Source organism: Callospermophilus lateralis, chromosome 5, assembly GCF_048772815.1.
Source record: "Callospermophilus lateralis isolate mCalLat2 chromosome 5, mCalLat2.hap1, whole genome shotgun sequence".
In the NCBI taxonomy this organism is placed as follows: Eukaryota; Metazoa; Chordata; class Mammalia; order Rodentia; family Sciuridae; genus Callospermophilus; species Callospermophilus lateralis.
Genome location: NC_135309.1, coordinates 125815299 through 125840961, shown reverse-complemented (window position 1 = coordinate 125840961; position 25663 = coordinate 125815299). Strand labels below are relative to the sequence as shown.

The window sequence follows — 25663 nt, the reverse complement described above, 5'->3', positions numbered from 1 at the left end:
AAATCATGAGCCAAAATAAAACTTTCTTCTTTTAAGTTGATTATCTCAAGTATTTTGTCACTGTGGTGGAAATCTAACCTACATGCAATGTTGTACCTGCAAATTGAGAAGCAGTCATCATTCCAAGTCCTGAGCATGGAATCAGCATCGCTTTGAACTATCTAACTTGGACAGTGAGACACTAGTTCTGGGAACTCTGTGGTGCAAAAGTGCCTGGGAAATGCCCATTTGCAAGATGACCCCTTGTCATGGAATTCAGTAGTTCAAAGCTTTGATTTCAAATCCCAGATGCCAAGGTAGAAAAGATGGACATAAACTGCAAAGCCCCCATCAAGTTGTTTTTCTCAACTTCATCCTGTTTACCTCAAGAAGTTTTTCATAGTGAAACCTTTAATGCTCAGACCTATATAAAAAGCATGCAGGCTTTTGTTCTTTTGTTAGATCCTGTCTCCATCAGAGCTTGGATAACCCACCGGACCCCGCTGCTGCTCCATTTTTATATTTTTATGCTGCTCACTATATTTCTTTTGACTTTATTTTCTCAAGCCAGGTCACAGCCTGTATTCAGTTAGCTATTCACCCACTGTGCAGGTGGCAGCAGATGATTCCATACTTCCAAGAAGTATCAAAAGATACTCTCTATCATCAGGGAATTATTTTCTTACAATGCTTTGAAAAATGTTTTCTAGAGAGCTGTGAGTAAAAGGTGTCAACTCCTAAATTTATGTTTTTCTTTTTCAAGGAAAATCCTAATTCCTTGTCCATCATTAATCTTCCTTCTCTGAATTCATACATTAATTACAGCCTGCCCCAGTCCTTATCACATTAAATGGCATTTGGATCACATGCATTTATCCATGCACCCTACTCCAGTTTCTTTTGAAGATAAACCTAGATTTGTACACAGTTACAATTATCCCTAGATGTGCTGATACACTATCTGTGATCTGCAACCACTGCTGGCTCTTAAAAATAACCTTCCCCCAACTCCTTCTGAAAGTGTAAAAGGGATGTCTCATTCCTAGAACATAGCTTCTTGGTTATCGAAAGGTGTCCGCCATTTTCTTTCTCTAGCCTTTTCTCTTTAGCATCTCCTGCTGCAGCTTCCTTAATACAAAGATGCCATTTCTTCTGAAATAGGAATGAGAATACGTTCTTTTAGCCGCTGTAGTACTCTCAGTTACTCTGATGCTCTTAATTCTTTATCCAAACAAACAAAACCCCTCTTTCTGTTTGAACCCATCACCTGGGGTTAGGCTAGACACTTCTCTACAATCAAAGTAGCTTTTCCTTTCAGATTACTTCATCTGTCTTCTGCATCAAGCTAAGTTCATCCATGAGATTTTTAAAATTTCAAATGCATATAGGCCCCCAGCGAATTCTCCCACCATTCTTGACCTCCATAGCCAAAACCAAAGCAGAGGCCTTTACTGGATAAGTTTGTCTTACTCTGCAAGCTGACAGCTTCCTGGTAGCAGGATGCATTGCAAGTCTGTTTTGCCCTCATTCGGCCTTTTATGCAACAGTTGGTTACAACAAATACTTGAAAATCTGTGCTGTGTTGACTGTAACTGGACCTACTCAGTGTGAAGAAAGGACTGTGCCTCACTATATAAAAATGCAGAAATTGGCTGAAGGCAAAAATGAGATTAAACACTAGATTTTCCCAGCAAATATTGATTAAATTTAAATTGTATTTGATGGCATTGTCGTGGAGTCATCCTGGTCTGACAGAAATAATAGAGGAATGGGGACTACTTCAGACCCCGAGGGGTTATCTAACTGCCTAATGAGGCATTTGTTTTATGTTTAAATATTATTTTCACTGATTATAAAAAAAAGCATCCATTCCCTTTTATCAATTTCAAGACAGGCAAATATGCTTAGATAGATTGAAAATGCCTTTTAAATAAGTGATTAAATATGAAGAATGAGTCTCTACTTTCCTTGACTAGACATTGTGGCATTGATATTGGCATTTTTGTTTCTTTAAATTGCATTCACTTCCACCACAGCTTCCTTCTCAGAGGACATTGCCGCAGCCCAGACTTTACTTCACTTATCTCCCTTTCTATAGAGTTATTTATTTATTTATCTTTGTAACTTAAAAGTTTCAAACTCTACAGTTGGGATTACTTAGGTACAATTTACAAATGGTGAAGTTTTAGGCTCAAGTCAACAGTTTTAAAAATGTACATAGTCATATAACCTGCACCAGTCACAATGGAAAATATCTCTATTGCCCCCAAAGTTTCCTTATGCCTTTTTAGTTCAATTTTTTCCCTCATTCCCAGCCTCTGCAGCCAACTTGATTTCTGTCCCTTTAGTTTTGCCTTTGAAGTACATCATAAATTGATTCATAAAACAAATGGCTTTTATGTCTGCTATTTTCTGTGGGAGTTCTGTGTTTGGGATTGGGGTCTACAAACTTCATGATTGTGACATGCTTGGTGACTAGGATGTTTCTGTACAAAGACACAGAATGCCTGGCTGCTAGGAGATGCCTAGCTACTGGGAAACTCCTGCGCAAAAGCACAGGATGCCTGGCTGTCATAGCCTTGTCCTTCACAAGTTTACCCTGCTTCCCAGACCTAGGATGCCCGGCCTCCTCCCTCTAAGATAACTATGCAGGTGCACTATCTGGTTTCCTTAGCAATGTCCTTGGAGAGAAGGGGCTCTGGTTGTATTAACCTGGACCTTATCTCAGTTAGCTAGCACTCCGGTTGAAGAAATACTAATTAAAATATAGTCATGGTAACCAGGGGTTCTTTGAGTTAATAAACTCCAGGCTGGGAGGAGTGGACACTTCACTCTGCACTTCTTCTTCACCACTTCACTTCACTCCTCTGGGCTCCACCTGTCTGCCTGCTTATACCCTGTGTCTGTGTCTGTTCTTCTGTGCACCTCCTCACAGGTATTCCTCCACAGTTTTCCTTTAATGTCTTCCATGTTGTTGCATCCATCAATTGCTCTTTCCTCTTTATTTCTTAGTATTATTGTATGAACACTTTGTGATTATGTTGATTCGCTTGTTTTCTTGTCTTTGAGACTTGTGTGTATGAGACAGGTAGGAAGGTATTTTTTTTTTTACCATAGTTGGATTTTTTTCATTTTATATTTCATATAAGGTAATATGGTCCTTGGGGAAAACTCAGGCCTACTGAACATATTTACACACATGGCATTGCCCAGACAGAAATGTGCTCCAATCCACTATGCTACACAGATGGCCTATTGCATTTATTGATTCCTCTACCTATAGATTCGAAAGATGTAATTAGAGATTTCGTATCTGGAAGTATAATTGGCCGCAGAACGTGATGGGAAGAGAATGGGTGTCAGGGAGGTTTGGTCCTGTGTCTCAGCTCTGCTCTTTACTGGTTGCTCATGCTCAGACATGTTTCTTGAATCTGGCTGTCTAAAAATTAGCTTCCTTACTCACACAATGGAAATATTGATGTGCAACACATGAAGTTATGAGAAGCCAGAATAAAATAAGTTTTTAAACAGTGATAGAGTTCTCAGCAAATAGTCCTCTCATTTTTCTTTTCTCATCTCCTTATTCAGAACGATCTTTTGGCATAGATAAATTTTTAAACTTTTATTATAATTTCAGACAACAAGAAGGTTGTTTTCCTTTTAGACTCCATATAAAGTATTTAAATTATTTTCACTTACTTGTAACTCCCACTATAATGAGCATTAACAAATATTGCTTTTTATTTAGTCAAAAGTAGACACATTTTCTTTTGTCAGAGCTTATAGTAAACATTCCTATATTTTTAACAGATAGAAATGACAACAGTTTTTCTTTGGATTCAAATTACACTGTGTATCAGCATATAGAAAGTGACTCACAGAACTGGCTAATCTAATTTTTCTGATTGACACCGATGCTTGTCACCTATCTTCATCTCCATCACCATGTTCATCGCTGCAACCTACAACCTCAAAATCACACCTTACATGAAGTTCTATTGCTTTTGCTGTAAATAATAAGAGTCAATAAAAACATATCAGGAAACACTAATTTGGATTGTGGGCATGGAAATAGACTAAAAGAAAAAATAAAGAGCAACTGAAATGTAATGTTATATAATTTATCAAGCAGATGTGTGTAGCCCTTGTATTCTCAGTTTGAGGAATACAACAAGTACACTGTAATGTTAGAATAAGATTTTTCTGGCTCAAGCCCTAACTAAAGATATGTAGGAAGCCCAGGTCTACTCTTCCCTTTTGAACTTCTGGGAGACTAGAATATGTATCTTATATTTGTCAATTGGATGCAATGCTGTTCTCATAACATCCATTTCTTTTAATTCTCTTCCTACCATCATGTCCCAACTTTCAACACAGATTTATGGTGTGGTCATTGCCATTTTTTCTGCTTTTGGTATCATCACTTGAACATGATTGGTGATTTTTAACTTAATGTTCAATCCCTCCTCTTGCTCATTTCTAGCAATATGCCTATTGAGATGAGGAAAACACCTACCACCTACCATTGCATTTATATTTCAATTTGGTTGATACATAGTACTATTTTTTACTCATACACTGGAAATATTTTACTATTGTTACCAATTTTTTTCCATATGACTCTGTAATCTTTTTCCTCTGGGATTTAGAATTGATACCTTGCTTTATTCAAATTAGTCTTATATTTTTAAATCTCTTGTTTTTTGAATCAGTATGTCACACCTTGGTGATTCCCCGGAGATAGTTCCTTCCCTGGACATTTCACAGCTCAAATAGATGTGTGGGTCTGTTAGGCCAGCTCTGTTGACACTCAGACTATTCACAATACTATCTAGTAAAGTGTGTGTACTTTTTAAAGTTTATTCAAAATACAAATATACAAATATGCAATGTCAAATTGTGGAATTTAAAAATGTGAGTTGGTTGTATTTTAATTATACCTCCATGTATGTCTTAAAGAAAAAAGATAGTCACTATTAATTTTGTTTTGTTTTGTTTTTGGTACCAGGGATTGAACCCAGGGGCACTTAACCACTGAGTCACATCCCTAGCCCTTTTTTGTATTTTACTTAGAGACAGGTCTTGCTGGGTTTATTAAGGCCTTTCTCAATTTCTGAGGCTGGCTTTGAACTCACAATCTTCCTGCCTCAGCCTCCAGAATTACTAGAATTACAGGTGTGCAACACAGCACCTGGCTACTATTAAAATCTTACACCAAAAAAGTGAGTGAGTGTGTGTGTGTGTGTGTGTGTGTGTGTGTGTGTGTACAGAGAGAGAAACAGAAAAAAGAGAATGAAAATACAGAGTGCAAAGGTTTGTGCTAGGGCTGGAGTTGGATTTTGTCATTTATATAATGTGGAATTGGGCAGTTAGGTGAAGGCAAAGATAGAAAAGAACAGAAGCCAAATTGTAAGAAAATATAGTGGAAAAAATTCTGAGCCAGACTCAGAAGCTGAGCCCAGGGTCAGGAGGAAACCATATTTCTTGGTATGATGTAGTCATTTTATGTGAATTCTTTATGATCTAGCTATCCTGTATGTACCCTGCATGTGTGTGGGCTGGGGTGGGAGTGGCTCCAGGTAAACCTCACTGGATTGAGTGTATGCATCAGGACATAGCAAGCCTTCTGGGAAATCCCTCTAAAAGAACCCGAGTCTGAGGAAGAGCAGCAGCCTCCTCATTTTAAGGCAGATTCACAAGCAGATCTGGAACCAGGAAGTCTGATGTCATCACAAATTATGGATATGTTTGGGGACACACAGCCTTTTAGTGGTAGAGGCAGGCATGAGCCAACAGCCAGGACTGATCTTTGAACACAGGAAGAAATAGTTCAGGGTATGATGACCCAACATATGCTAGTGGGAACAGTAAAAGGAGGACATTTGAGCATTTGCTCAAATGTGTTCTCATTTGTATGCAGAGACTGGTAAATACTCAGTTTACAAAGATATGAAAGTCACTATCTCTGAGATTATGTCATGGGCCACAAGAAGAAGAAAATAAACTATGTTGTCATAGCTTACTATGGGGAAACTTCCATTCTCCTTAATTGTAAGTCTTAAAATATCTTCATTTACCTGCAAATCTAGAGTATTTGGATGGTACAAGCTACTTTTCATATAACTGTGCATTATAAATGGTTCATAATGAACCTAAAGAAAATGTGCCCAGATGTTCTTTCATCCTAGTGGATGGCAAAGACTTCCATATTCACTGATCCTATGCAACATATGATTTTAGCTCAAGCAAGACTTTGAAGACAATGTTTGATAAAAAGATTTCAAAGTCATTGAAGGCAACCATTGAGAATAAACCATTCCAGTTTTCACTTTGGTGCTTAGTTTATAAACATACACAAGGAAGATGATAAATAAATATATAAGTGAACAAATATGTTTTAAAGTGATTATTTTAAGATTCACAACTTAAGCCAAGTGAAGGATCTTGGTAGAAATTATAAGAATTTTTGAGAGATAAAAAGTCTGGAAAAAAATTATGCAGGAAACCTGGGATTAAATATTATACCATGAAATAATCCAAAGTTTGTGACTCAAGAAGAGCTATTGCTTTTTCATATAACATAGTAAAGGCATAGAAGTAGAAAAGATTTGCATGTTGATTAAGATTAAAATTCCTGGCAGAAGTGAAGTTCAGGATCTTTTGAGCTTCTCCCAGCCTCACTGAGCTCATTCTTTTGATGTGTAAAAATATCTCACTGGTCTGCCAGTCAAATAAATGCTAATGGTAATATTGGCTCTGTTTGACTTTTTTGATGTTAAACATTTGAAATGCTTTTTCCATCTAAAAAACAGACTCCAATCTTAATGGTAGCATCAAAATTACTTCAAAAAATAAGAGTTAATGTCACCCATGAGATGCACTAAAAGTTAAATAACAAAATGGCTGAGGGAGAAGTCTTGGCGTCAGAACAGAATTAAAATCACCTACAGAATCAAAGATTGTGTATTCTCAGTAGAGGATTTTAAGGTAAAAAAAATCATCTTGAGTGGTTTTATGAGTGTGTCAAACTGAAAAAGATCCTTTCCTGAGTAAAATTAAGTCTCACAGAATCCAGAGATAGGCCATGGAAAACTAAAAGCATTTACAGGATGAAGTAAGGCCATGGAAATGATAAGTAATTAAAGAAGTCACTCTACAGAGCAGAACAGAGCAGGTAGGCAGAGAGGCAAAGCCAAGAATTCACATTATCCTAAAGGAGCACAAAGTGGTTTTGCTCTTGTCTTTCCATTTCCTCTTTAGTACCTGACTCAAAAAAAATTCTTTATAATTTTTTAATTCACTATTCTTTGACTTGGGCAACTTGAAGTAGGATTAATTTTTTCCCCTTGAATTAATCTCTAACTGAAACATCCAAGTTTTCCAGAGAAAGCAGACATAAGCAGCCTTGATTCATCATCTAACAAATGTCTTTAAAAAAAAAAATCTAAAGTACATATGGAACAATGTTTCCCCTTCATTGAGCTTTTCCATGTTCTAAGCCATAAACTTCTTAAATTCTTTTCTCGAGTTTACCTTAAAGGAAGACATTAGGTGTTAGCTGAACAAATGCATTTATTTATTGGTAGAAGAGTTATTGGTTATCAGTTCAGTGTCAGGCCTTGTTTTAGGAGCTGTGAGTTAAAGAAGTTAATGAGACATATTCATTGCCCTTTAAGATTCCCCACAGGAGAGAGCACTGTTTTAAAGATAGTCCATTTCAAGGAAGAGAAGCCTGCTCACACTAGATTAAGAGAAAAAGAGAAGCTCTTAAGAGGATACAGGGATGTGTCATGGAATCAAAAGTAGGATTGGCAACTAGAGCTCCCAAATAACTGGAAACAGAAAATAGAAGAGACAAAGACCCCAAAACAATCTCAACCTCTTTTTTTCACCCTGACCTCAGTTCCTTGTTAAGAAAAGAAAGCCTCTCAGCTCTGTATGTCTACATCCTATAAATAACTGCAGATTGGCTCTTTCCATACTCATTAAAGAAAACTGATTGCACCAGGAGAACACAAATTCTTAGCCCATGTGGTCAGCAAAGACTCTAGCATTTCTATATCCTGAATACAATTTCTTGGAAGAAAGAATCTGATAGATTCGGTCTGGATCAGGTGACTCCCCCAGTCAGTGGGAGGTGAGGTTATATGACTCAACAACTATCAGAGACAAGTTGCAGGGGACTCTGAGAAAGCACCCTGGGTAGACCTGGCAGATCTCTTGACACATCTGCCATACATTTAAGAGATAAGAATAGTCAACCCCAGGGGGAGCTAGAATAGAAGCATGAATGAAATTTGTAGATGGGGGACATAGAATTGTATTTTTGTTTGTCCTTTGTTTGTTATAAATGGAAGCTCTCTTTTACTTTGGAATATTTTATGACTCAACCAGTACCTGAAGGCCTGTGGGTGAGTGGAGCTGAGTGGATTCTGAGCTTTCCTCAGTCATGTCTTACATGTATTCAAAAATGTTTCAGGAGTCACTGGTTACTTCATTTCTAGTTTTCCAGGACTTACATAGAATTTCACATTCACTATCCTTTTTTAGGTCTAAGGAGAAAAATGTGAAACTGTTAGGAAATTCCCTTCATAGTAGTAACTATTTAATAGGAATTTATTATTGACCAAGTATAGACTAGACTCGTGATTCAAATAAGATTTCAGAGATTTAGTGTTTAAATGAGAAGATAGATTATACCCATATCACTAAATTCATCATACCATAATACATTAAAAAAAGATTATTTTGGGGAACAAAATTAGGAGAATCAAGAGGTGGGCAAATAATACACAATTTAACGAGAGCCCTAAAGTAGAATTTGAAGGAATGAAGTACAAGAAGAAGCCACTGTAATTGGGGCTGGGGGAACTGCTAAGGAATTAGCAAGGAAAAATGGGAAAGTGGCCAGTGAATAGGTGAATTGGGCTTGTTATGGTTTGGTGGCCCCAAAAAGCTCACGTGTGAGACAGTGCAAGAAAGTTCAGAGGAGAAGTGATTGGGTCGTGGGAGTCTTAACACAATCAGTTAATCCCAGAAGTGGTAGGGTATAGCCTGGAGGAGGTGGAAATTTGGGGTGGTGTTGGCTATGGGCTATATATTTGCATCTGACACATGGAGACCTCTCTCTCTCTGCTTCCTGATCATCTGCTTTCCCCTGCCACATTCTTTTACCATGAGGTTGTGCCTCATCTCGAACCCCAAGGAATGGAGCTGACCTTCTATGGACTGAGACTTGTGAAACTGTGAGCCTTCAGATAAGTCATTTCTCCTGTACGGTTGTTCAAGTCGGGTCTTTCAATGAAAGCAGTGAAAAAAGCTGACTAAAACAAGCCCACACCTAGTATGCCAGAGGAATGCATTGGCAGAGACTGCAGAAGTAGGTTAGGGCTCCACTGGGATCTTAAGTGCTAAGATGCTTGAATTGATCCTAGAGACAGCCAAAGATTTCCAGCAGATCAATCCTGCATTTTAGAAAGAAAATTGTGATAAGAGGTGCAAAAGGAAGACTGGAGATGGGAGGGGAATAACCGTAGAAAGATTATGTAGAATGTCATTCTGAAGTATCGAAAAAGACCAGGGAAAGGAGGGTGCCACAGAGAGCCATGGCAGAGACCAAGGATAATATGTATGGTGGCAGCTGGCCTGCTTATGGCCCTGTGAGGAAAGAAGAAGTTTCTTGTTTAGTGATTGTCACATGGGAATAAAATAAGCAAAGACCAGCAGGACATGAAAATAAAAGAGATCAGAAAGGAATGCTGGGAAAAACTGAACTAACAAAATTCCTAAGAGCTAAGAGAAGGAACAGACTGAAGGCCCTTGCTCTATGCCTGAGTGCTTTCAGAATATGGTCTCTGGTCTCTCAAGACCCTTTCAAGTGCTCAATGATGTCAAAATTATTTTCATAACAATATTGATGCATTATTTGCCTTTTTCACTAAGCAGACATTTGCCCTGAGGATGTAAGCACAAGGAGGGGTACTGGAAATCATACTTTTTGTGCTAGTCACTCAGACAAAAGCGGGGGTAGTCAGTAGGCTAATAACTTTTAATGCCACAAAGTAGAAAAAGTTATTGATATGGTTATTGATATGGTTTCTTATCCCACATTGAAACTAGTATTTTGGCAACAAATATTTGTTGAGCTTTGGTGCAATATTAGAGATTCATCTATATTGTCCACTGTTTTTCCAAATATACATCTTTCTGACTCTATATTAATCTGTATGACTTGAGCTAAACTACATATCACAACATAGTGAATGCCAAAACATATATGAAAATCAATGTCTATTTTTAAGCCATATATTAGAAAGATTGACAAAAGTGTAGAACAATGCACTCTTTTCATGTATTATTTTATTTTAGGAAATATAGTTTTTATAAAACTATGATATTTATGTTAACATGTAATGGGCTCATTGCTATTTTAAAAATCAATTAATACATAAATATCTGAAAATTATCTGTTTTAATATCTCACAGGATAAACATCAATAGAAATAATTCACAGAAGCAACTATTCTTTTTTTTTAAGAGAGAGAGAGAGAGAGAGTGTGTGTGTGTGTGTGTGTGTGAGAGAGAGAGAGAGAGAGAGAGAGAGAGAGAGGATTTTTTAATATTTATTTTTTAGTTTTCGGAGGACACAATATCTTTGTTTGTATGTGGTGCTGAGGATCCAGCCCGGGCCGCATGCATGCCAGGTGAACGCGCTACTGCTTGAGCCACATCCCCAGCCCAAGCAACTATTCTTTAATTGTCTGAAGTGTCTAATACATTACTATGACCAAAATATCTGAAAAAAAAAAACTTAGAGAAGGCAAAGTTGATTTTGGTTCATAGTATCAGAGTTTCAATCCATGGTAGGCTGACTCCATTGCTCTAGATCCAAGAAGAGGCAGAACATCATGGCACATAGGTATGGTGGAGAAGCACTGCTCCACTATTGGCCACCAGGAAGCAGGAGTGGAGGAAAGAGACACATGAAAGATGACCCTTCCAGGGCACTCACCTAAGGACCCACCTCCTCCAGCGACCTGCCTATAGTTAACACTCAGTCCATTCAAACTAGGATGGACTAGATAGGTTACAGCTCCCATAATCTAATCATTGCATCTCTGAATATTTCTTCATTAATACAGGAACTTTCCAGGAATACCTCATATCCAAACCATAATACCTACTTTAGCCTTCCTTACTTCTTGCACAGAATGTGGTGTAAAACTCAACTATACCTAGGCAGGTTAGCTCCAAGGTGTGTGAAGCAGGGGTTCACAAACTGTGTTGTCTGAGGGACCCTTTCTGCTTTTTAAATCCATGGGAGGCAGGAATTTGTCCCTTATTTTCTAAGATTTATGCTTGGTCTGGAAAAATATAGCTCTAGATCTATTTTGTATCTCATGGCAGTATAATGTGAGTATGTCCCTTTCTGAGATCAAAAACAAAGAAGGGTTCATTTGGGTTTTCAGCACCCAGAGACAAAGAACATTAAAGGAACCATCCTGCCTCCCAAACAAGGGTCTGTTCCAAACACTTACTCACATTTCAGTGAGTCAGAAGGAAACAGACAGATATTCATCTCCCTGAAACCTGGCTGACTTCCCACAAGACGTCTGTGAGGAGCTGAGATTGTGTGTCAGGGGCCACCTAAGAGCTCTCAGGTGGTAGCTGGCATCTTAGTAAGCAAGTAAGTAACACGGAGGGGGGGGGGATACCTTCACTGCCAGTCAGGATTAGTAAGTAACATTAGTAAGTGACAGATTAGAAAACAGGAAAGGAAAGGATCTGAGGCTATGTATTTTGGGGTTCAAAGGTGTGGAATTAATACTCATGATCGTAAGCAGTAGCATCTGATGAATATCAGTTTAATACTTTAATAATTCAAGACTTCACCCCCTATTATGATTATTTTTTATTTAAAAAGCATTTTATTTTTATCAAATAATTAAGTCCTTCCTACCTGGAACCACTTTGCTTCTGGTGGTAGTATCCCATTCTTCTTATAGTATTGCCCCATAAAGATTTGAAATGGTGTTAATAAAAATGATTAGGTAAATAACTCTAATTTATGAGAACATTTGGTTACTTCACAAAACGTAGTTCTGTTTTCATCAGTGTGCTGGGAATTTGTGGGTGAACTTTTAGGAAGAAAAAGAGATTTAGAGATAAAAAGTGAATATTCTATTTCTTAGGTTTGTAAGTGAAATATCTCAGATACAGTTGTAGAACGTTCTCATTCCAGGCCTGAGACTGGGAGAAAACAGTCATGGTGTAACATAGAGGAAGAGGAAGAGCTATCAGTTCCTATATGGGTTCTCACCCTTCCTTTTTGTCTTGAAATAAATCATTTAACTCAGTAATCGATTCAGCTCGTTATCTCGGGAGAAATGAATGGTGATATTCTTATTCTCTCTCTCTCTCTCTCTCTCTCTCTCTCTCTCTCTCTCTCTCTCACACACACACACACACACACACACACACACACACACACACCTTTGTGGCATTCCAGCTGCAGGTCTAACTTAAATAGCACCTCGGATAATCATAACTTGAGAGCAGATCTTTCCTGATGAGTTAGTTTCTAACCTGGTCATTCCGCGCTTATTTTCGTCCCGTTCTCCACCCACTTGGAGAAGGCAGAAAGCCACGCACCACTCAGCCCACAGTAACTGTAGGTGAACTGTAGGTGTAGGGTTAGAGGTTTCCCCCTGGTAAGACTGAGAGCCACAAAGGGCCGCAGAGGGTGTGGGGTGGTCCTGGGGATCTCTGGAGGGTTCTCTGGTGGGCTGACAAGTCGTCAGGGGGCGTCAGTGCGAGGACTGGCGCTCTTCAGTGGGATGTGCAAAGCGGGTCTTGTCCAGGGCAGAAAAAGGCTGCCAGGCTCTCGGTCCCCATTTCCACTTCCAGGATGGCTAGGCTGGGGGATGTAGGGGAATCAAGGTGTGGTGCTGGGGGTGTGGGGAAGCGGAGGTGTAGCCTGCGGGGCCACTGGGCTGGGACTTGGCGGGGCGTGGCAGGGGCAGATCCGGCGTTGGCCAAGCGGGAGGGGCGGGCCGGGGCGGGTCTTTTCGCTGCAGGAACTGCCAGGCAACTTTTCCCTGCTCTTACCCAGGCAAGTCGAGAAGCCCTCGGGACAGCTTCTGCAGTCTCCCGGTTCTCCTGTTCCTGGATCGAGAGTATTCTCTGCCAACTCAGAGCATCTACAGTCCCCAGAGCAGATCCAGGATGCGGCCAGGACAGGCAGGGGGCGCGCCGCTGCTGTTGCCGCTGCCGCTGCAGCTGAGGCTGGTGTTAGCGCTCAGTCAAGGTAAGTCTGCAGTTTGCGGCTGTTCCGCTGCGGGACACCCTCACTGGCCTGGCGGTGTGAGGGAGGGGTTATGTGGGGTCAGGGAGTTAGCAGCGTGAGTCTCGGTTGTGATTCCACGTGGACCTGGGCTCCCAGCCATCCGGAGCTGCTTGGAGAGATACACCCTTATCCCACTCCACCTCACAATTGGGGTCTTGAGACATATTTCACCCTGTCATGAACCTTCTGAAGAAGCACCAAAGTCATCTCCCTGGCCACTTTGGTTTGGGGAACACACACACACACACACACACACACACACACACACACACACGGGCTTTATGGGTGGTCCGAAGACCGCGCATCCTGCAGCCCAACTTCCCCTGTTAGTCAGGTACCACACCTGCCCAGGACCAGGGGAATAAGGAATCCAATGCAGAGCAGCAGCCAGGAGCTCCCCAGCGCGATGCCAGTTAGGACAGCAGAAGACTCCAAAATGCTTATTTTTCAACCCAAGAGTGTGAATAATTCCCCCATTTCTTACTTCAGAACGCAGTGCTGGTGTTTCTCTCCTTTGGAGACACAGAAAAACACTAAGTGCCTTTTAAATACTTGGCAGAGGGAATTTCTTCCTCCCCTTCTGCCTTCCTCTCATTGTTGTAACATCATCAGTGAAAAGAATATAAACTTAGACCAAGTTTTTCCACTTTCTTATCTTGGACCCCACAAGGCTAGAAAAAAGTGGGAGAAGAAGCACCAACTTCAGTGCGGTGGGAATAGGGACCACTCATCACCCTTACTTCTTTTACACTAAGTAGGGAAATGAAGGTGGGGATGCAGAGCCTCTGTGAGAACATGGGGGATAATTTGTCCTGACTTTTTTTCCAGAGCCTAGTGTGTACCTAAATGAAAAAACATTAGTTTACTTGAAGGGAGAAATAATCATAATTGTATCTTATAGTTTGGAAAATTACAAAACAAACAAATGTGGTCTCTGATTTTCAAGTGTTTTCACAAAGAAGGTAAATATTTCCTTAACTATCCTTTGATGCTGACCTTCTGCCAGTCATGAACTTTATGGTGGAAGAAACTTAGTCCAACAAAGTTGTATTCCACATTGAAAATTGGTCCCTGGAATGCTATACCTTCTGAAGAGTAATATAAATATAAACCAGAGCTTTTCATCTCTCTTCAATTACCAGTATTAAAAGAAGCTAAGGAAACATAACATCATTTTCTAATCTTTGAAATGTCGAGGCTTGTTCTGTAAAGAGTAGTGAAAAACTTTAGAGGAATGTATTGCTGCAAGGCAAAGAGTCAGGAACAGAGATTATAACTTGTGGTTAGCTAATAAGTCAAGCAAAGGTGATTTAAAATGACATCTGTTAAAATATTCTGTGTATTTATTTGTTCCCTCCCACTGCTCCAGTCATTTGAATACTCAAGGAACAAGCTTTTTCATGATTTGAGATGATTATAATAAAGCTTTGTCATTTGTGATATAAATTAAGATTCTTAGGAAAGTAGCATTGTTTTTTGGTACTTTGGGTATCTGAAGTTAACATAAATAATTAAAATCTCTTGGCCAGACAAAATTATTATGGCATTGACCTCTATATCAACTAGGTGATAAGCATTCTTCATCACTAAACACACCACATATGTGCAATTGTGTAATATAAACACCTACCAAGTTAAAATTCCATAGGTATGTGTCTATTCATCTTACATTGTCTCTAGTATACACACAAACTACTTTAGAAATATATGATCTGAGAATCTCACTTTACACTTAGATTCCAATCTGCTTCCATAAACCTGCTCACAAGTGCTTAAAAGAAAGTTGTATTATATATTAATCATACTAAGTCCCATACTTATCACTTTGGATTGTTCACAGGCAGGTTGAGGGTAGAAAAGAGACCCTAGGAGGCCAAAATAATCTGAAAACTAAATAAAGTCCTAGAGAAAAGCAACTATAACTGAATGAGTGAAGTCACATTTTCTCCAGTGTGTTAACAGCCCATTCCTTCCACCTGGATACTGGATCACATTTTACTGCCTCTAGTAGGATCTGAGCAGTTAGCCCTCTCTAATGTACATCTTTAAATTCTCTCAAGAATGTAAATTCCTTTCAATCTGTAAATATTCTAATTTCTTTCATAATAAAAAAGTCTTTCTCCTCCTCCTCCTCCTCCTCCTCCTCCTCCTCCTCCTTTTCCTCCTCCTCCTCCTCTTCCTCTTTTTCTTCTTCTTTTGCCTTACTGGAGATGGAACTCAGGGCCTCAAGTATATGCACGTTAGGCAAATGTACTACCACTGAGTTACATCACTAATCCTGTATTCCATTTCACTTTAAGACAGGGTCTCACTAGATTACCTAGGTTGGCCTGGAATTTACAAACCTTTTCCCTCAGCCTTCTGAAGCATGCACCACTGCACTCAGCTTCCTTTTAAGATTGAATTTCCTCCTGAAAAACCCTCTACCTCTCTGACTTTGGTTCTCTTTGTTTTTTCTTCTATTTTCTTGTACATTTTCTTTGTCTCCTGCAGAGACTCATCATGTGCCCCTTATCTGGGTAGTGTTTGCAGAACTCCACCTAGGAACCTCTTTTTTTTTTTTTTATTAGTTGCTCAAGACAATACAATGATCTTGACATATCATACATTTGATTCAAATAGGGTATGAATTCTCATTTTTCCACGTGTACAGATTGCAGGATCACATTGGTTATACATTCATGTGTATACATACAGCAATCCTAGTGTCAGATGTATTCTGCTGCCCTCCCTATCCCCCCTCCCCCCCACACCCTCTCATCATTATTCTCTACCCATTCTACTGTGACACTTATCTCACCTCTTCTTCATTGTATTGCTGTTCACTGGGGGTCAGCACCATGCCCAAGTCAGGATCTCCAGGCACACTCCTCTCCCAAATTCCAGATTAGTATTTCCATCAACCCCCCAAGCTTTCTGTCCACCTATCCTGTAAACATGTCAGACTCAACATTGCCTAAATTGAATTCATCATCTGTCCTTCAATGTTCTCCTGTGTTGTCTACTAAGGTTTAATGGTAGTACCGTCTTGCAGAGACCCCAGAAACTTGTCCCCATGTTTTCAATCTCACAATCAACCTTGAGATTCTGTTGGTTTTTCCACCAATCATCTAACTTCAGCCACCAACACAGATCTGGCCCTCTTCTTGTGGTATCTGGACAACTGGAACTTTTAAACTGACTTTCTTATTTTACTCTCCAGTTCCTTCTCCTCGTTATCATCAATGTTGTCTTTTAAAACACTTATCTGTGTCCAATCACTCCACACTTGATGACTTTCCCTCTGACATAGGGTAAAGTTCAAATTTTGGGGGCATGTCATTAAAAGTCCTTCACTGTCTGAATGCAACCTACCTACTGTCTACTCCTTCCTGCACAAAAACACACACTGGTACACACTACATACATGTACACACACATATACTCCAAAGCCTTATACATACATCTGTATGTACCATTGTGTATTCTAACTACACCTGATTCATCCATGTTTGGTGTTAGAGAAGTATTCATGGATTGGGGCTCAAGATTCTATATTTAAAAGCCATTACTCATGTATTGCTGATGCACAGTCATATTTGGAAATGACTGTCTACATATATTATCACTGCCCTCCCCCTACTTCCTAACAATTTAAAATTCCAGTGTTTCCTGTACCACCCTGTGAGCTGGCCACCAAGACAGGTAGATTTCAACACCAGGAGTCAATGACTACATCACTTTAAATTAATTCATTCTAAAACAGATGATGACTGTTCTCTGTTTTCATGTGCTAAAAGCCTTGAGCATATTAAAAGAAAGAAGCTTTTTAATGTAAAGAGATGATCTTCTAATGATGGAATTTTAGATATCCAGCAAAATAAAGACAAATGTTCAGTCATTATGTAAAAATTTTTAAAAAAATTTCAGGAGAAATATTTAAGGCCCAAATCACCTAACATCATGCAAATGTTATCACCAGAGCCACAAGCTTTAGTCTTAATTACCAGCTCTATGCAAATTAGGATATTCCTAAAAGATTCAGCACAGCACAAAAGAAGAAGAACTTTGTAAGTTTGTACCTTTGATCAAGGTGTGGAGAGTCTTTGTCCTGATTCTTCCAGTTGTCATGGTGATGAGTGCTTTTCCAGGAAGAATGCACAGAAGAATCCCTCTGAAGAGAAGAGTCCTGATATCACAAGTCCTGGGACAATGAATTCTGTGTATGACAGTGATTTCTACGCCCCTTCTGATGATTCACAGAGGCTGAACTTCATAAAACTAATATTTGATCTTATCTTTATGAAGCACCTACTTTACCAGAAGCAGTGTGGTAGGCTCAGTGTCAAACGAGAGAAAATCTGAAACATGGTACAGAGAGGTTCCAATCTATTTGGAAACAAATCCAAACACGGGGAAAGGAAATTGTCTCAGCCCTGAAGAATGCCTAACCAATTTCTGTCCTCATCATCCTCCTTTGCAGCAGAATTCCATTTATCTAGCTACTACCTTCTTCTGCCCAACTAGAAGACTCAGGAGAGATAGAGGGTAATTGCCTTGAGCCAGTCTGGTGGCACAACACCACTCACCATCTGATGCAGACAATCAGCTTAACATGCAATGTTGGTTAATGAGATATGGGGGCTGGGATCTGCTGTAAGACTTCTGAAGAAAATTTTTCATGTATAAGAGAGATATTGGTTAAGAAACATTGTCAGGTGCAGATGTAAAGTTCAGAGCAGCTATTTTGCAATGTTGATGTCTGCTAACTTTAAAGATAAAGACAATGTATTGTGGGTAGCCTCATGAAAAGAAGGAGAGGAAGAGTCCCTGATTTGTCTTTGAACTTATAAATTATTTAATTTTAAACCATCTTTCTCTTCAGTGTCTTTAATTTTTATATAACTTAAAAGTTATTTTAATATAAGTTAAGTTACAGCATAATAAATATCATATGTTTGCATATAATTAATCAGTGATACAGAACTCGGCGTTCAGTTTAGAGGATGGAGATATAGCGTTGTGACACACTGGTATGTCAAGCCTCTGGAGTCTTAAGGGGGGGTGCTCATTAGAATATAGGTCTGCTTTGAAGGATCTTGGCAATTGTGAAATCCAATGCTCCATCATTTAAAATGCCTGCAAGTGATCTTAGAGTAATATAACTAGCAGCAGGATGCAAGTCTCCTGGTTCCTGGGTCAGACACTTAGGTTCTTAAATGGGAGACTGACACCATAAAAACAGAAGGTCATTATACCCAGAACAGAGGACTCAGGGTGTTCACTGAGAATGAAAGATGAAAGGTAAGGAGCCACCAGGCTATGAGACCTTTAAACATGACAAGGAGTCTGAGTTTTACCCTCTGGACAATAGGGAGATTTTGAAGGGCCTTGAGCAGGGGAGTGGCATGATCAGATTTGCTGCTGGGGTAAATCACTCTGGTAGCAGGGAGGAGGGCAGATGGATCCAGGCCATACAGAAGGCACCAAGACTATTAAGGAAAGAACTGGTTCTATAGTGTTTAGTGAGATAAAAGATAAATGTAGAAACTTCTCAGCAGCAGTAGGGAACCAAAGTAGGGGACCAATTGGAAAGGTGTTAAGGAAGAAATATAGACAGGACTTGATGACAGGAAGCAGATGCATAAGTCTCTGATGTAGAAATCTCAATTAACATAGTGCCATTTATGGGGCAAGAGGTGTTGGAGGAGACCAAGTAGGAGGAAAAAGATGATCAGGTTTGTCTGCACAGGTTGAGTTGAGATATCCAGGTGTATACATTTAATTAGAAGATAGTTATGTATAGAGGTGTTAGGAGTAGACAAAAGAGTGAAATGGGGAGAGAGATTTAGGGATCATCCACCTCTAGAGAATAATAGAAGACATGGCATTGATAAATCAAGTGAAGAGACTAGATCAGGTCTCTGGCCATAATCCAGGAACTATTAGAGGGTCAGGTGCGGAAAAAAAAGAGATGCAAAAGGAGCGGGGGGAAAAAAAAAAGAGCTAGAGAAGTAGAAAGACACAGCCGTAACTGGGTACCACAGAAATATTTGGAGAAAGAAAATTTGGTCAAAATTTTGGGGTCTTCACAGAAGTCAAACCTGGACAAGGGCAATCTCCACGAAGTGCAAAAAGTAGCAACCAGAATGGAGTGAGTGGGCAAATGGAAGCATTAAATGTAGACAGTGTGGAAAACTTTGGTAGTAAAAGGGAGAAAGGATTAACATGAGGGAAGAGATGGGAATAGCTACCTTTAAACAATTAAACAAACACACATGGAGAGACTTGTGTCAAAATTATTATAATGAGATTTTTTAATGTCATTTTTATGGTGCTACATCATATACTTGTAGTTGTTTAAAATTACATTGAGGCATCTATAAGAGGCAGAGGACCACAACATAAGAGAAACTGAGGGCAGGTGAGGCACCTTTAAGGTCTATGGAAAGAATATTAACAGAGAAAGGGAGAGGGAGAAGTATTGATGACCAGAAACAATAGTCCTGGCCAAAAGGAGGCCCTGACTAGAGGCAAAGTAGGTTCTAGCATGTAAACTGGAGAGGTCATGTTAAATGATGAAAGAAAGCGGTGCTGATTCCAGTGTGCTAAGAGGAAATGGAAGCATAATTATGAAAAAGTAAAGAAAACTTTGGGCCATTGGTTGGACTAGGGATGTAACTCAGTAGTAGAGTGGTTGCCTAGTATGCAAAAGACTCTGGGTTCCACCCCTACCCCAAAAAGAAGAGCTCCAATGAGGCTGCTTGGAGGAGCATTCTGTATATTTTGAGGAACGTTTTTGTTTCTTTTAGGACAGAGTTCCCACACTACTATAGGCGCAATTAATATGCTGCTTTTAGGGTGTGTGATATAGAGTAACATTTCAATTCTGATGTCAGGATTGATATCATTGCTTCAGTCAGATTTCCTTAAAAAAAAAAAGTTCTTTTAGAGGTATAGATTTATATTTCTTTAGTTAATCTTTTAATTTCTTATTTTTATCTGCTGTAATAAAAAATCCCTAAATAATCCTTTTAGTAAAAAGTCTCCTATATCAGAGAGAGTTAGTGCTGTCTTTGGAAGGTTTTATGAGTAAAATAGTAAAGCCCTTTATTCTGTGTAACTCGTGGCTTTTTTAAAGCATTTTAAAGCAATGTCACTTAATCATATAAATTAGAAAAGAAATGAAAGTCTACTTTTAATTTTGTTAGAGTTCAAAATGCTTGTATTCAAGTGTTCTATCCATTCTATGCCTGATGATTCTTGTATATGTAAATTACATTTACTAACTATTACAAATTTAAACAGCATATATTGTTAATGTTTCACCTCAACAGGATATTGAAACTGTTAATAATTTTCCAATATACTTAATTTCCTTTGAGTCATTTGTCTCTTCTGTTGTCCAAATAGTCAATAGAAACTGTATAATTTTGTCAGCAAAGACTTGGGGATTAGTCTACATTTTGAAAGGGTGACTGCAATTCTTCCTTTTATTGGTTTAAAGTGACTAGAGACAGTTTTTCCTACAGAAGCCATACATAACTTCAGATCACTGAAAGGCTTTCTGTATAAAAATGAGGTTAATGTTTAAACAGAGCAATGGAAATAAAAGAGCGTTAGACACTGTATTGTCAGTGTTAGAGATTATTTCATCGTGTTTTGAAAAGCAGGAGCAAAGCTATTGCATTGATTGGGTGCCTTGAACATTGGCAGTTGTCATTCTCCCTGATTCAATTGAAGGTGGCCTTTGTTTGTCTTTGTGCAAGCCTGATCACATTTCCATGGATACCATGTAGAAATGCAGACTGAACACAAACCAGCTCCTGGTCAGCTCAGTTGGACAACTCTATTCCAAATTGTTTATCAGTTATGTTCTGTTTCTTTCATCACATTGCTTCCTGGATGCTTGATAGAAGATGAAATTTCTTGGATTTTATCACCCCTTCTAAGTCATATTTTGAATACTAATGCATAAAATAGATATTTTACAAAAATCCACTTAGTTTTCTATGTACTTGTTAACATTGTTCCCTGGGTGGGAAAAAAGAAAAACTTAACCCAGAAAACTGGAATATTCTTATGTGATCTTTATTTTTCTTTCAACATAAGGTAATAAATAGTCCTGATTTAAAAAAAAAAAAAAACATAAAATGCTCAGTTTGCCTCGCATGCATAAGGCCCTGGGTTCAATCTCCAGCACCTCAAAATAAATAAGTAAATAAATAAATAAATAAATGGACATGGTTAAGTAATTTATAAAAATGTCATGGTAATTAAGAAATTTCTTTATTAATGAAGTGTTTACTTTTTGCCCCGCAGATACATACTGGTGTCATTATTTGTTATTTTTTCTTGTGGTTCAATGAGATTCCAGTGTGTTGACTCAAGTGAACTCTTTTTAAGAATCCCACCCCACAATAGCATGCATCCACTTCTCTTATTCTGAAATGCTCTAGCTCCCAACTCCCATTCTGCAAATCACTTAAATCTCAATTTTGTTGAGGTTCATGCACACCGGGAAGGATCCCTATCCCCTAATCCAAATTTAGGTGGATCCTTTCCTAGCAGTGGTCACATTCCATTTTGATAGCCTGGTTTTATTCCTATAGATTGCAGACACTATGAAAACAAATTCATATCTTCTTCATCCAGGCAAAGTGCCCTTGGTACTGTTGTTTTGAATGAATGATGAATGCATAAGCCATAAATGACTGCTACAGGATTAAAGGCACAATTTATGAATAAGTGCCAAACTGAAAAATTTCTAGTCTTTTCCAATCAGCATATGCAAAATCACAGTTTGCAAGTTTATCTGAATTTGCTAAAATATTCCCTTAATTGATAAATCAGTTTTCCTTTTTTTGACAGAGTTTGTTTGCTTTTAACACATTTCTCCTTGTCTCAAAATGTCTAACTAGCTCTACTGACTAACAATATTAATAAAAGTATTAGAATAGTAAAGACATACATTTTTTTCAAACACCCTTTCCTAATCTCTTTTTTTCTTCTCATAAAACAGCATCACTACTCATCTTTGGACTGCTTCTTTCTGTCACTGATTATATTCTGTAAGATCATGTCCTCCTATTTATCACTGTATTCCCAAAGCCCAGCATACAGTAAATACTCAGAAAATCATGGGTTTTAAAAAAGAAACAGAGAAAAATAGAATTTAGGTAAAATTTAGAAACTTTTCATTGTAAAATATAACATGTACAGAAAAATGCATCAAGAATAACTGTACAGTTTATCAGGGCTTGGATTTGATTTTTGCCTCCACTTAAAATTAATGTTTGCTTGCTATGTTTCATATGTGTTGGCAGAAAACACAAGACTCCTGGATGAGGGACCAAGGTCTCTGTCTCTTTATTTTTAAATGTATTTATTTATTTTTATTTTTTTTAAAATTTTTCTGTAGTTGTAGATGGACAGCATGCCTTTATTTTATTTGTTTATTTTTATGTGGTGACAAGGACGGAACTCAGTTCCTCACACATTCTAGCCAAGTGCTCTGCCATTGAGCTATAGCCTAGCCCCAGGACCAAGGTCTTTCTTACTCATGAGACAGCAAACAATATAAGCAGCAGCATATTTGTGTTTGTCACAGAGGGACAACACAGAGGGCCCAGATGGATGTCAACATTCACAGTAGATTTCATTAGTTAAATTTCAGGAAAGAAACACTGAGCTTGGTGAACTGGCTGTTTTATAGCAAGCAGTCAACAGTCCTTCTCTTTTTCTCACAGGGAGACGTTACCTCATCCCTCAAAGTGGCTTAAACAGAACCCTGAGAAGTTGCATGGCAGAGTGCCAGGCGGCTGGGGATGTAGCTCAGTGGTGAAGCCCTTATCTGACATGCAGGAGACCCTGGGTTCAAACCCAAGTACTACAAAAAAAAAAAAAAAAAAAAAGAAAGAAAGAAAGAAAGAAAGAGAAAAAAAGAAAGAAAGAGAAAAAAGAAAACAAATAAAAAGAAAGGGTGTGAAGACAGTGGTCTGTCTTGCATCTTCTACATACTCACATACTCAGCAGAAGTGTGAGTATGTGACATAGCCACAAGTGTCTTCTACCACAGCTTACAAGTTGTTATTTTTAAAAATTTGTATAACCACAACCCAGGAAAAAAAAAAAGTGACAGGACCCCAGATGTCCTCTACCTAATTTTTCCCATGAACAAATCATTCTCTCCTTACTTTTTTGGCAATCATTTCTTTGCTATTTTTTTTCACTTGTACTAGGTATGTATACATTTTTTTGAACGCTGGTTGCTCCATTTTGTTAGGTTTTAAAAACACACACATACAGAGTACATATTCTTCTGTGTCTGACTTTTGTTAACATTGTGTTGGTGGGCTTAATCTGTTGCATGTAGGTGTCGCACTTTTGTTTTTGCTACTTCACAGTATTGTATTGTTTGACTTTATTGCAATTTATTTATCCATTCATTCTAATTGATGGATACTTGAGTAGTTTTCATTATAATATATTATAAGTAGTCTTGCTCTGAGTGTTTTTGTAACCATCTTTGGTAAATGTGAGGACGCATTTCAACTGGGATATATCTAGGAGTTCAATTACTAGGCCATAGGGAATACAAATATTCTTCCTTAGTAAATTCTGACAATTTTCCAAATGCTTGTACTAAATTAGTGCTATCAGCAGTGTATGGGCAGTCCTGTTGCTCCAGTTTACCTCTATCTTAGGTGATGTAGGAGTTTTAAAATTTAGCCATTTGGTGTGTGTGTGTGTGTGTGTGTGTGTGTGTGTGTGTGTGTGTGAGAGAGAGAGAGAGAGAGAGAGAGAGAGAGAGAAAGAGAGAAAGAATCTCATGATAATTATAATCAGCATTTTTTGAATGCTATTGTAGTTTAGAATATTTTCATGTTTATTAGGCATCCAGATTTCCTTTTCTGTGGAATATTTATTATAGCCAAACACAAATGAATGCAAGAGTACAATGGGGTTCCTGCCTCTGTTGATTTGCAGTGGTACGTCTTTCCATATTCTGAATATGAGCCAGTTGTGCAAGTTGCAAGCACTTCTTCTTATTAGGAATAATTCAATCTTTCAATGATGCATGTTGATAAAGTTTTTAACATTAATGTATTCAAATGTATCAAGTTTTTGTTTCAAGTATTATGTTCAAGGAATAGTTCTCTATCTCCAGGCCATAAAGATTTCCTCCTGTATCACCAAAAACATACTTACATTGTATTTTAGTTAGACTTGTGTTTTCTTGCAACTGATTTTTAAGAATGAAATGAGGTAAGAGTCAAAGATCTTCTTATGTTCTATATAGAAAGCCAATTAATGCAATTTATAAAGAAAAAAAAATAGTTCATTCTGCCATGCTATCTTGATCATAAATCAAGTGTCATATATGCTTTCATCTGTTTCTAGTCTCTCTGGTGTGTTCCATTATCAGACTTTCTTAATTACAGTAGATTCCTTAGGTTTGTAATAAATTCTAAGAACTTCTCCATTTTTCCCCTTTAAACGTGTCTTGTCCTTTGCATTTTAATATAAATTTTGGGATAAGCTTGTTAACATTCATGACTTTTAAAATCTCAAAATGTTTAAAAATATTAATTTCATCAACTCTATAAATTAATGTTGGGGGAATTTACATACTTAGAATATTAAGTATTTCTATCCATGAATCTGATAATCTTTCCATTTATTTAAGTCTTCTTTAATTTCTTTCAGTGATAATTTGTAGTTTTCTATGCAGACAACTCAAATAGCATCTTTATAGACTTATTTCTAGGAATATAATACCTTTTGAAGTTACTATAAACAATGACTCTAAACTTTTCTAAATAAAATTTAATTGCTGGTACTTTGAAATGCAAGTTTTATTATTTTATAAATAGCAGTCTTGCTAATCTTATTTCTTCTAATATTTTTTAATCCTCTTGGATTTTCCATATATTTTATCATACCATCTATAAATTTGCAGAGCATTATTTCTTCTTTCCCCAACTTTTTACTTTTTTTTTTTTTTTTTTTACATTTTCTTGCTGCACTGAACCACCAAGGATACCAGTATTGTGTAGAATACTGAATTAAAAAGGTGAAAGGTGCAGAGGTGCATGTCTGTTATTCCAGTGGCTCAAGAGGCTGGGGCAGGAGGATTGTGAGTTCAAAGCCAGCCTCAGCAACTCATCAAGGCCCTTAGCAACTCAGGGATACCCTGTCTCTAAATGAAATACAAAAAAAGGTTGAGGGCATGAGAACCAAAAAGCAAAAGACAATAGTAGGCATCCTTATCATGTTTAGAATCTTTAGTACAATATATGGTGTTTGTGGTGGGCTATCACCATCTATCCTAGCTGGCGACCTATGCTGTGTTCACAA

At 38.2% G+C, this 25663-nt stretch overlaps 1 protein-coding gene across 1 annotated transcript in view; it reads left to right on the top strand.

The window, feature by feature from the left end:
• The first annotated feature begins 13203 nt into the window (after positions 1 to 13203).
• Positions 13204 to 25663, top strand: part of Itga2 (integrin subunit alpha 2) — a 96484-nt gene continuing 84024 nt past the window's right edge. Inside the window, exon 1 of the mRNA XM_076857700.2 lies at positions 13204 to 13285. Within this exon, the coding sequence (XP_076713815.1) occupies positions 13204 to 13285 (82 nt within the window). The remainder of the gene's footprint in view (positions 13286 to 25663) is intronic.